Source organism: Pseudoliparis swirei, chromosome 10 (genome assembly GCF_029220125.1).
Source record: "Pseudoliparis swirei isolate HS2019 ecotype Mariana Trench chromosome 10, NWPU_hadal_v1, whole genome shotgun sequence".
Lineage (NCBI taxonomy): Eukaryota > Metazoa > Chordata > Actinopteri > Perciformes > Liparidae > Pseudoliparis > Pseudoliparis swirei.
In genome coordinates this window covers 12612711-12624850 of record NC_079397.1, presented here as the reverse complement: position 1 = coordinate 12624850, position 12140 = coordinate 12612711, and the positions used below count along the sequence as shown (strand labels likewise).

General features: G+C 41.0%; 1 protein-coding gene across 1 annotated transcript; it reads right to left on the bottom strand.

The window, feature by feature from the left end:
* Window positions 1–1787: 1787 nt before the first annotated feature.
* On the bottom strand, window positions 1788–11277 carry sypl1 (synaptophysin-like 1). The gene is made up of 5 exons (XM_056424576.1): window positions 11090–11277; window positions 7159–7277; window positions 6873–7077; window positions 6590–6781; window positions 1788–5688 (listed from the first exon to the last, which is right to left on the bottom strand). The coding sequence occupies exons 1-5, from the start codon at window positions 11159–11161 to the stop codon at window positions 5557–5559; spliced, it is 720 nt and encodes a 239-aa protein (XP_056280551.1). The 5' UTR covers window positions 11162–11277; the 3' UTR covers window positions 1788–5556.
* Window positions 11278–12140: the final 863 nt, after the last annotated feature.

Below are 12140 nucleotides of genomic sequence, written 5' to 3'. Positions count from 1 at the left end.
TATTGTTTCCCAAGTTTAAGTGTGAGGTACTTTATGTTTGTTTGTTGACTACCTAAATAGCCCTTTAAATATTTAAAAAAGTTGATATTTCTTATATGTTTGACACAGTGAAAAACAGCCTGGGGTCAAATTGACCCCAAAGAACACCGACGTTAAACATTGAATGGGGTCAAATTGACTCTAAAGGTAACAGGAGGGTTAATGAATGCTGATAGTTAGTGTGTGTTTGTAAAACCAAGGAGACATTATAATAACTGGAAGCATCTACCTGTTGTTTACTTTACTCTTACTGTATCCACTGATGTTTCTGTTCATTGGTCAGGCCTATAGGCCTACTGATGACAGGGAAACCTTAACGTGCAAGGGCTCAATGCTACATAGACTATTATGAAAAATGCTGACATTGGGCATTTTGCAAGCTGACATAAGTGTAGGTTATGATATTATCCCTGGCAGGAATGACCATGTGGATGAACCACATACTTTACTGCTTTTATGCTTTACTGTAGGTTGAGGCTGGTGATATACAACATGGACTGTTGTTTTAGTCTAAAAATGTACCAAAGTTATATCTTTAAATATTCTTTCAGCGTCAAAATTAGAATTCGAATAAATGTGAGTACCGTGAGCTCTTTCCAAGGAGTTGCAAAGTCATATGTGTATTGGATTTTGAAAAGGGAAGGTCAGGGCTATAAATAACATGATGGCATTAGTAGATCAGATTATATTGTAAGGTTACAGCTGCAGATTAGTTTTGTGCATGTAATGCGCCTATTAGAATTGGTTTCACAGCAACCGTGTGCAGGTTAGGTCAGAGGTCAGACTCAACTGTAAATAAAACACCACCCTAACATGGCCGGTAGTTCCCCAGCAAAATAATATTTATATATATATATATATATATATATATATATTGCAATTTGTTATATGTGTAAAAGGAAGCACTGTAAATGGGGTCCAGTTATACACTGGTCAAAAGCAGTTCAGAGGAAGTTTCATCTACAGCATGCATTTATATGTGAATTTAATGGGGCGACATCATGAATACAAATATGAATTATCTGTCCATTGAGACAAATGTACTGCACCAGGATGTTTTTCTATTCTCAAAGTGGCTCAGTAGGCCGAGCTCACGGCACTACATTGACCTCCTGTGGCTGAAAATAGAACCTGCATTTCAGGGGCAAACTCAGACGAGATGAAAGCGGAGGACGGCCTCTCCTTTATCCATACCCGCAAACTCATGAGGGGTGAAAAAGGTGGCAAGGGGGTCGATTATTTCTCACATTCGTATTACTTTACGCTGCACAGCAAATTGATTCTCGTTTTAATATGTATGACTTATTTTTAATGGTTTTTATTACTTCCTTTAATAGTACGTATAACTTACATTTAATGGTTTTTATTACTTTATTTTAATATGTATTACTTACTTTGAATGGTTTTTATTACTTCATTTTAATATGTATGACTTATTTTTAATGGTTTTTATTACTTCCTTTAATAGTATGTATGACTTACTTTTAATGGTTTTTATTACTTACTTTTAATGGTTTTTATTACTTAATTTTAATGGTTTTTATTACTTTATTTTAATATGTATGACTTGTTTTTAATGGTTTTTATTACTTCCTTTAATAGTACGTATGACTTACATTTAATGGTTTTTATGACTTAATTTTAATATGTATGACTTTTTTATGTTTTTTTATTACTTCCTTTGGACAGTGTTTGTATGAAGTGTTTGTATGTTGTGACTTTTTAACTGCAGTGATTGAGACAACAACTTCAGTTTCTTCGAGCATTATTGAGTATTTCGGCACAACACACAGAGAACCAAAGTGCACTCAGACAAGATCAACTTGTTAGCTACAGAAGACATGTATCAACAAACAAGTCATTGGAGAAATGCAGCTTTTCGCGTAGAAACCCTGCATCATCCATCAAGAGAACGTTACCACCAGCGAGGACGCTCAGAAGACCCACGCATTGAGAACTGAGACACTGGAGAAAGACCTTTGACGGGCAAAGGCCTCGGTCAGAGCTACGACCGAGATGGTGGCTAACAACAAGATCAAGTTTGATAACACTTTGAATCTCGAGCGGTTGGAGGGGGGAGGGGGGCCTCAAAAAGAAAAATGGCACTGGTAATGGTACTCCTGGTTTACTGGGATGGGGTTCGATACCCTGAAGTGTCGGTAATCGGCTCACTGTTGAGAATGAGAAACTGAGATCTGCCTTGAAGAACACCAACGACCAGGAGACTCAACTTTTATCAACAGAAAACAGAGAAGATCTATTTATTTAATTTATTATTTGTTTTATTTAATTTATTTAATTAATTATATGTATTTTATTTATTATATTCATTTATTTTTACTTAATTAAATTATTTAATTTATTTATTTATCCTAGTTAACTAGAAATTATTATAACCCACAAGCCTCAAAAAGAACAAAGGCACTGGTAATGGTACTCCTGGTTTACTGGGATGGGGTTCGATTCCCTGCAGTGTCCGGCTACTTTTTTGGCATAAACGTGGCATAATATTGTCATTGTCACCATTTCTGAAAATAGTGTTTAACGCTTCCTACATTCACTCATAAGTGAAATCCTCAAAGCAACATAAACAGATTCTGGACCTCTTGGTTATCAAGAAACCGTCAAGGGCATCACAACTCCTCTTCCAAATCGGACGATAGTGAACAAGCTCGTCACTTGAATCCAGCTTTTATGCAACAGATTTAACAAAGCTGTCAGCTGCACGACGTTTACATGTCGTGGTTAAGACACCTGCACAGAGGGAGAAGAAGAAGATGATACACTGTGATCACATGGTGCAACAAGAAGTCATGTCAAACGCACACTTCCGATGATCAGCTGTTGTTGAACGCAATCCTCTCCCTCTCAAATGCGTCAACATCTTCAAAGGCTATCACTCCTTTATTAACCTTCAAGAGCCACACGATTTTTCCCCAACAGTTGAACTCAAACAATGTCTCACTTCTTTCAAGATGTTTACAGCTGCACTGTAAAATGTCCTATTTCAAACATGACATGGGAGGAAATGCAAAGTTGAAGAGACATTTAGTGAAATTGTTTGACTTCCATGTGGAGGCATGACCGCAAAGTGCCAGACAAACACACAGAGATTTATGAAAGAAAAAAACATTTATTTGTATTTAAGAAAACAAAAAGGTACATTGAAATTGTGCATGTCTCTCTTGAAGAAGACAGCTTGGCAGGTTAAATGCATAGGAATCATTGACAAGGCTAGAGTTGGATGATGACTACAAGCGTGCAGAGGCAGAACCAGTACACCACACACACTTTGTCTCGCAGCAGAGTTATATGAACTCATCATCATCATCCCACTTACATTGTTATGACATCAAAAAGGCACAAGATATAAAAGAACATCAGAAATTCCTTCAAATAATCATCTACGTAGAGTGAAAATGAAAAATATAAAAGACAAAAAAGTGGCATTAAAGTTCATTAAGCACAAGACCAGCTCACTGTTTTGTGTCTTATCGATGATTTATAAAAACTAAGCAATAAAAAATGTTTTGACAACAACAAAACTGATTTAACATCATACAGAGATTTGGAATAAGCTGAAACATGAGGAAAACAACGATAGCTTTGGCAGAGCAGTTTCTGTTTGAATAGAAAGTGAAAATGAAAAGGTTTCTTCTATATTCAAAGTAATAACAGATCTTTTTTAACACTATGAAAGGAAACATTTAACCTTCATCTGGTACCGGAGTTGAGACTTTTCAATTTAAAGTCTTCGGACACAGAGGAGTTTAAGGATTACACACTTTGGCTGACTCATGCTGCAACATTTTCCGGAAATAATTAAGTCACCAACTTCCAATCAACTTTTCTTTATGGATTTAAACTCTTATGGTACACCATAACACCACAGTGAGCGCCATACGAGTGCTCTGTGCGTGTGGCGATAAGAGCACCGGATGTGAACTACTCTCCTGCTTTTTGAGTCAGTGGCCGTCGGGTTGATTATACACTACCGTTCAAAAGTTTGGGGTCACTTAGAAATGTCTTTATTTTTCAAAGAAAAGCACTGTTTTTTCAATAAAGATAACATTAATCAAAAATACACACTATACATTGTTAATGTGGTAAATGACTATTCTAGGTGGAAATGTCTGGTTTCTAATGACATATCTCCAGAGGTGTATAGAGGCCCATTTCATCAACGATCACTCCAGTGTTCTAATGGTACATTGTGTTTGCTAATCGCCTTAGAAGACTAATGTCTGATTAGAAAACCCTTGTGCAATTATGTTAGCACAGCTGAAAACAGTTATGCTGGTGATATAAGCTATACAACTGGCCTTCCTTTGAGCTTGAAGTTTGAAGTACAAAATTAATACTTCAAATATTAATCATTATTTCTAACCTTGTCAATGTCTTGACTATATGTTCTATTCAATTTTCAATTCATTTGATAAATAAAAGTGAGTTTTCATGGAAGACACGAAATTGTCTGGATGACCCCAAACTTTTGAACGGTAGTGTATATCCAACCGGTCTCCTTGTCCCTTACTGAAGAAAATCTGTGACGGATAATAACTTTAACGTGGATTCCCCTCATCAGTGTGCATCGTGAAAATAATACTTTTGGGAATGTGTTATCCTAAATGTAGCTTTGTCCAGATATGTAATACTGTCTCGCCGCCACTAGAGGGCGAATGAGCCGACTGTGAGAGAGCCGATGAATGAATATTTGAAAGAGTCATTTTCCAGACTCATTGAATGTCATTTTCTAATGTGGTACTCGTATTATGCTTCATATTGCACCACGGGAAACTGTCTCTTGTGCTCTGCTACCCTGAAGAACTTGATCACATTATCCGCCGTGTGGCAGATATTAAACAAATGAAATCGTGTAACTTACACTCATCAGGGCACGATGAAGCATAATTAAATTCAGTCGTTGTCCAACCGTTACCCAAACATCTTGCCATAAAGTTTGATCCCCGTCTGTGGATGCATCTGCTTAAAAAAACCATCTCGACATAAACATGTTTAATTGCACTATTGCATTGGTGTTGCGATAGTATGTGAAACGGGTAAGAAATAAAAAAAAGTTACAAAGGCTAATCTACACATGGTACTATATAGAACATGCGTTTCCTCCCCCAGCCTCCTACTGCTGCAGAGGAACTCTTTCGGGAAATGAACGCTGCTTTTTGAACTGTTCTCAGTTCAAGTAAATCATGAATGTGCAAGAAATTATGACACGTCGGCTTATAAAAACGCAAATGTGGCTCTGTGTACCTTTACAGCTGCTCGCGTGTTGAAAAGATCCAAATCGAATAGAAATCCATCATTTTTTTAATCTTAAAAAAAAAAAATCCTTCACTTAGTCTCCCTTCGTCACCTTCTCAAAGCTTTCTTGTGTCTGTGTGCGTGTGATTGCGTCTGCACATGTGCTCATACGTGTGCATGTGCTCAAATTGTGTCCGTGTGTGACCGCTCTATGTGTGGTGTGCGTGACAGCGGCTTTGTGTTGCTCTATATTGTGGGTTAGATCGGTGCGGGGACCTGTTGCCTTGCGGAGGAGGGCTGAGAGGAGAATTTCTGGGAGTGCCAGCGGGTCTCCTTATACACGAACCAGGCGTTGCCCGCCCACACAAACATGTTGAGGAAGCCGAACACCTGGAGGAACGCAGACAGAAAACAACCGGCAGATTAATACGACTGGACAGCATATGTAAACAAAAATAACCACACATTTGACTGAGTCAGCGTCGGAAATACACGAGGACAAAGGGCAAAACTGCCCCGAAGAAATATAATTTTGCCCCTGATATCACTAGGAGAGGGGCAACAAATGCCCTCAGAATTTCCTCTAAAAATTTAGATAAATTATTAGCGTTTTGTTTTTGTGTGTCCTATCTGTATTGCCTGTACTAGGTATGTACACACAACAAAAATGAATAAATAACATTTTTAATTATATAAAAACAAAGAAATAAGTTTTAATTGTTCATAGTTGTTTAAAAAATTTAATAACAATGAATGACCACAAAAAAAGAATATAATTGTATATGATCGTCTGATTTATGTTTTCTGTTTGTTTTTTGTAAAAAAAAAATCTTAGAAAACACTTCCGCCTAATAGTCATATTATGTTTTAGGACAATTGCTCATATACTGTAAGCCTAAATAAGTATATTTATTATTTTCGAACAAAGGTTTAATATTATTTCACAAGTTTCAAAAAGTGCACCTAATTTATTTTGAAATGCTCCTGGATTTCAGTCAGTGGGGCAAAAATTGCCCCCTAAGAAATATGTAAATGTCCTACCCTGCTGTGAGTCTACAAGGACTCTGGCTGTTTAATATTTCTGCGCCGCTATTCTTAAGTAATATTATATAAACTGCAGGGATGGGACGCTGCCACAATCAACGACTCTAACTTTCTAGAAATAACCTCTTTATTTCCCAAGAGTTTGGATTTCATGATGGAAATGAATGCAGAGGAAGTGAACGCTGAGATTGGTGCGCTCGCGACCACGATCCGGCCGTCCGTGAAGCCGCTCTGTATTTCTTCTCACCACGGAGATGTTGAGGGTCCTCATGCTGGCGAACTCCGTGACCTCGCAGGTGACGTTGCTCCCTTTGCACAGCGCCAGCGTGTCACCGATGCCTCCCGTGTCCGTGGCGTCCTTCACGTTCTGCAGGCCCTTCGCCCAGGCGGACGAACACACCAGCCACAGGAAGACCAGGACCGCCGTGATCACAAAGTCCTGGAGACGAGGGACACGCCTCTCATTCACAGTCGATTGATGGAGTGATGGAGTGATGGATTGAGTGCGTGTCTGTTCGATCAATACTCACGAAAATGGGTCCAAAGTCAGAGTCCTTGTAGACGTGCATGTAGCCTAAATACACCAGCAGGGCCACCATGCTGTACAGAAAGCAGACGACGGCGATGCCCACGAAGAACTCCGCTGAGGAGGCGGAGTCTCCCACCAAATGCGTCGTCGGCACAGAGTGGTTACAAAGAGTGGCGTTTCCCTCGATGAGCGGGACCTGGTTCAACCTGGCAAGACGGAGGGTTAAATCATGACAGGCATTGTAAAAAGAGCATGTTTTATTCCATCGTTTGATGACACGTTCTCACCTGAACGGGTAGTGAAAGTCGACATCGAGAGTCTCGTTCCTGCCGTCGTCGCAGAAGAGAGATATGATGTTCTTCCCCGAGTATCCACCGCAGCTTCCAAAGGCAAATATGGCCGTGAGCTGTTTGGAGAGACATGAGAGAGATAGAGAGAGAGAGAGAGAGAGAGACAGAGAGAGAGACAGAGAGAGAGAGAGAGACAGAGAGAGAGAGACAGAGATAGAGAGAGAGACAGAGAGACAGAGAGAGAGACAGAGATACAGAGAGAGAGACAGAGACAGAGAGAGAGACAGAGATACAGAGAGAGAGACAGAGAGAGAGAGATAGAGAGACAGAGAGAGAGATTAGGGAGATGGTTGAGACTGATGTTCGGAAAACTCTCCTTTGCTTCGGGGGAACCATCGGAGGATTTGTTGAACGGAAGGGAGGACGTCCTTTCTGATAAACTTACGATGCAAAAAACTGAGAGACATGGGCTAGGGGAAAAGAAACCCATCACGAATCATAATTTGATGGCGCTCCTCCCTGCGGGCGAGCGCTCCTGGGCGGTACAGTTTGGAAGCGCAGTGTAACGTCACCAGAACCACCACACTTGGCTGAAAGCCGGCTCCCTGAAACCTCGTCAGCGGTAAAGAACCCGAGGGAATAACAGATGGCCGGCAGTGTAATCCAACAAACAGCTGAACGTAAAAAAACTCACTCCTCAAACAATTTAAAGTAATTTGCTTCTTTCATTTGCTCTTCTCACATGGAAAATACTTTAAAACAAAGAGCTGATTTTATAGACCTGCCTCTCTCAAATCAAATCAAATGTGACGAATGCTGCCACTCGGCTCTTGAATTCTTTCTCGCCAGGGCAGAAAGCTCCCGATTTAGCGTGTCGGCCGTGTGACGCTAATGCTCTCCTTAAAACCAAACACATACGACATTATTTTAATCCGGCTGGCTGCTCCTCGGCTTAACCCTCAAACTGCAGCAGGCGGATCACATGATTTTCAGGGGCTTGAGCTCCTTGGGACTCTCGCTGATATCCCTTTACTCCGGTGTTGTGGATCTCATTGGTTCTGCTCTAAATGTGTGCTGAACCGTTCTCACACATTCTCTCTGAGCAGCAGACAGCTGTGCCACAATACTACACCAAGTCAAAGATCTAGCGGCACAGATGGGAACCCAACACCTTCAAAAGTGGATTTAGTGAACATGCTTGCAAAAAGCGGCTTATTTTCACATCTCGAAGACACGGAGCAACAATATCATTCATTTAGAGTCGAGTCTCCTTGTATTGAATCTAAGTTTATTCACACACACACACACACTCTGCTTTCATCACTGTTTTGGTCTCCACCGTCTCTTGAGGTAGATATCTGCCTCTTTATCTGATGGTCACGCTTGTAATGATCTCTGATTCACAGCTCAACTTGTGAGGTCCGGACATGCATCGATGTGTTCGTCTATCAGGACATTAATAAACACACTTTTACCTCCACTTAAAAATCCAGTTTCATCAGCACAACTGTATCACACGGATGCACACCCTGGGAAAATCCTCAGGACAGACCCCCTCGACTTTTAGAAAGCCTTGAGCGTCACACCACAACACCCACACACACTGTACTGATCCACACACACACACACACACACACCTCAAGGCCTCTCTCCAGATGTTTCTCCAGATGTCACTGGCGGCCACTTCCTGTTTTTCGGGGCTACACACACACACACACACCACCATAGGCGCCATCTCTCACATTCTTGTTTCACTCTCCCGCCACAGGGTCATGGAGGTGAATGGACCGTATCAACCACTCACACTATGTGATGGAGGACATGGAGGAAGGAGAAAGATTGCTGGACATCTTTGATGAGATGAACATCCCCATAAATCTGAAATATCTCGATCGACATGATCAGCGATGCTCTTACATAAAGGTCGTTGAGGTCTGTCCAAACGAAAACAAACCACTGGCGCGTCACCATTGGGACACTGGGTTTCCTTCAGAAGCCCAAGGAACCGGCTTGTCCCTCTTTTGGCAGAGAAACCTGACATCTTCATCATCATCATTCTTCCACATGTTGAGTGAATGCCTTGTGGCATTCGTTACTCCAACCCCTCCTTCCTGTTTACTACCGCACGGGAGATAACATCGAGGGAGGTACGAGTGTTGAGGCTAAACGACTCTTCTGCAAAGTAAACTTTTTTTATTTTTTAAAGTGGAATATTCAAGAGGATTACAGGGAAAATGGACAGTTGGCAACCTGCTGGAAGCCGTCCAGTTTCATTCACAGCAGTAGTGATAATGAACCGCCTGTCAGAACAAAACAAAAAAGAATATATCATCGCTGCTGTTTTTTAATTTACTGCTGCGTTTAATTTATGTCCAAAACCTGTGGGGCAAAAACACTCACTGCTGCCCGTGTTATTTATTAATGAAAGGTTTGCCGAGCATGCAGAAGCTTTGTGTTAAAACGTTCCCTAAATGACAGATTTGAGTCGTCGCCAACCAGAATTTGTTAGATGTTTCCCAAAAAAAAGGAACTCACAATTGATGTTCTCCATTAATTTTGAAGAACATCAGAATAAAAGTTACACAATTCCTCTCGCAATTCCTTGTTTTGTCAAACCATCTGTCTGAAGTGAAAATATATTAATTTACCATCAATATCAAAGTCACTGCCAGACTGTGTCCAAAGTTTATTGTCAATACATTAGTGTAAATATGATTTGAGAGATGTTTGTAAGTTTACTGTACAAAAGGCTAAAAAAGGGATTAAAAGAAGATGTATTTATGTTGTAGGAGTCCAATTATGGAATAATGTTGAAATTGATGTAAGAATGGTGAACTCCTTTTTGGTTTTCAAGGGAATTATTTATAAAACAATTCTTGAGAGTTATAAATGTGATTAAAAACATATTTATATGGAAGATGTATGTGGTAGTATATATAAATACATATATTTTTATTTTGTTTGTTGTTTTATCTTTATTTTAAATTGTATTTGATTTGATTGACTGAATAAAATACACAAACAATATGAAATCCTCCTGGACCTGCTTAATGACGTGTCCCTGCAGACTATATTGGGTGTTCTGGGATGCTCACAAGACATTCCTCACATTAAAAGGCGGGAAATATGCCCAGACCATTTACCACGCAGACCTTTGTGAGTAACTAAATATGCCGGTTCAGATAAGGCCAACCCAGTGGAACACAGTCACGCAGCAGCCTGGTCCCGGGTCAGATGACTGGGTGTTGCTCCATATGTGTTCAAAAAAAAACTGGAGCAGCTGATCTGCATTAGCCCTGAACTGGATTCCTCTGACCCAGTTATGAAGAGCAGAACTGGTTTCCAGACGTTCACGTAAGGAACTCTATTGCACGTCTCGATTGCATGAGCAGCCAACCGTGTGCACGGTTACTCTGAGGTAAATTATTGCTGAGCGGTGCATTAATCTGTAACCGTGTGGTCTGGAGGCCAGGCCCATGCAACCAGCAACACGAACCCAGTGCACTCATTGGTCCTGACTGAGCTCAACTCCCACTACACACGTTGAATCTTCAAGATCTGGATTGTATTTTGTGAGATATTAATATTAAGCAGAGGCAGACAAAAGTGTCTTGCAACCACAGGCGCATATTAGTGGGTGTTAGTTGCGTTTTAGTTTAGTTTTACATTACTGCAGGCATTTTATTCATCCTCTAAGATTTAAAAACTCAAAGTTCATAAATGCTGAAAAAGTCATGTTCATACGCATCATGTATAAAATACATTTCCATCTGCATTTTTCACAAATTCCCCCTAAAACGGTTTACTTCAGGGTTTTTTTTTCTCGCCGGGAAAAGGATCATCCCAAAAAGGACCTCCCTGCTATCTGGGTATGACACATACACACTCACACACTCTCACACACACTCAGTAGATGCATCTAACTCACCCACTCCACCAGCTTGACGAAGCCCAGCGGCTCTTTCAGCGGCGACGTGTTCAGTCGAAATCCGGTCATCATGCTTTTCGTCTCGGATCCACACTCTTTATCCTGTCGCTCCTAAACTGTGGATGTGGGTCCAACAGGGAGGGAAAAATGGGAGTAGTTTGGCAGAATGACGTAGTCGTACTGCCGACGCTGCAAAAGATGACCAGCCCGAGTTGTTTAAAGTGACTCTTTTACAACCGAATCAAACTTCGTCCACTGAGACGAGACCAGTCTACCCACTGGCACCACAGGGACACGCGTGTTGGGAACGTTCAGCAACACATGTCAATGGAGCGAGCATTCGTGGATGTGGATATTTTTTGCAGTGTAGTTGTAGAAGAAAAAAAAGGAGTGCCTGCCGCTCTCCACTTGGGTGATGCGCACATTACGCAGGCGAAGCGGCACATAACGTGCGTAAAGGGGTGCCAAATTACGCTCTGCTTTTGGCGAGAAAGCGTCGTGTGTATTGAGTTACAGGATACGGATGCTACGGGGGGGGTAAATCAATCTCCCAAACGATCAGTCTATAAAATCCTACAAAGACAACTTCATCACGCGCAGCGAGTACATACGAAATGAATTAGTGTACACAGTCAAACTTAAGTTACCGCCCGAAGACAAAGACATCAAAAGTGTCCTTAAGTTTTCATTGGATACCTCCTCCTTCTCTTCATGTTCCTCCTCCTCCTCGCTGTTGTTTGCCGTTCCTGTGAAACGCCTATTCGGTACCGACTAGGTCATGACTCCCAACATTCTTCAACCAAAGAAGAAAACCTCAGACCAGCGACAACCAACCGGAAGCGTTTCACGAGACGACGTTATGTGAAACACGAGACGGGTTGAACTCGAAGCTCTCCTCACTTGTTAAAGGGGATCTCCACCAACTTAACAGGAGGATGGTTCATCATCAGTAGTGTGACACGTGACCTTCTGCCTCTGATCTAGTGTTATGAGACGGAGACGAGATGTTTTCCCTAAATTATAGCAGCATTTTTATTAGAGGGTAAGGAAT

What these genes read in the sequence shown, in the direction of transcription:
- sypl1 (XM_056424576.1), bottom strand. Translation starts at nt 11,161, where the DNA reads ATGATGACCGGATTTCGACTGAACACGTCGCCGCTGAAAGAGCCGCTG. An exon ending in TCGTCAAGCTGGTGGAGTGG is followed by an intron (nt 7,278 to 11,089) that starts GTGAGTTAGATG and finishes CTCTCCAAACAG; the next exon opens with CTCACGGCCATATTTGCCTT. An exon ending in GGACCCTCAACATCTCCGTG is followed by an intron (nt 5,689 to 6,589) that starts GTGAGAAGAAAT and finishes GCGTTCCTCCAG; the next exon opens with GTGTTCGGCTTCCTCAACAT.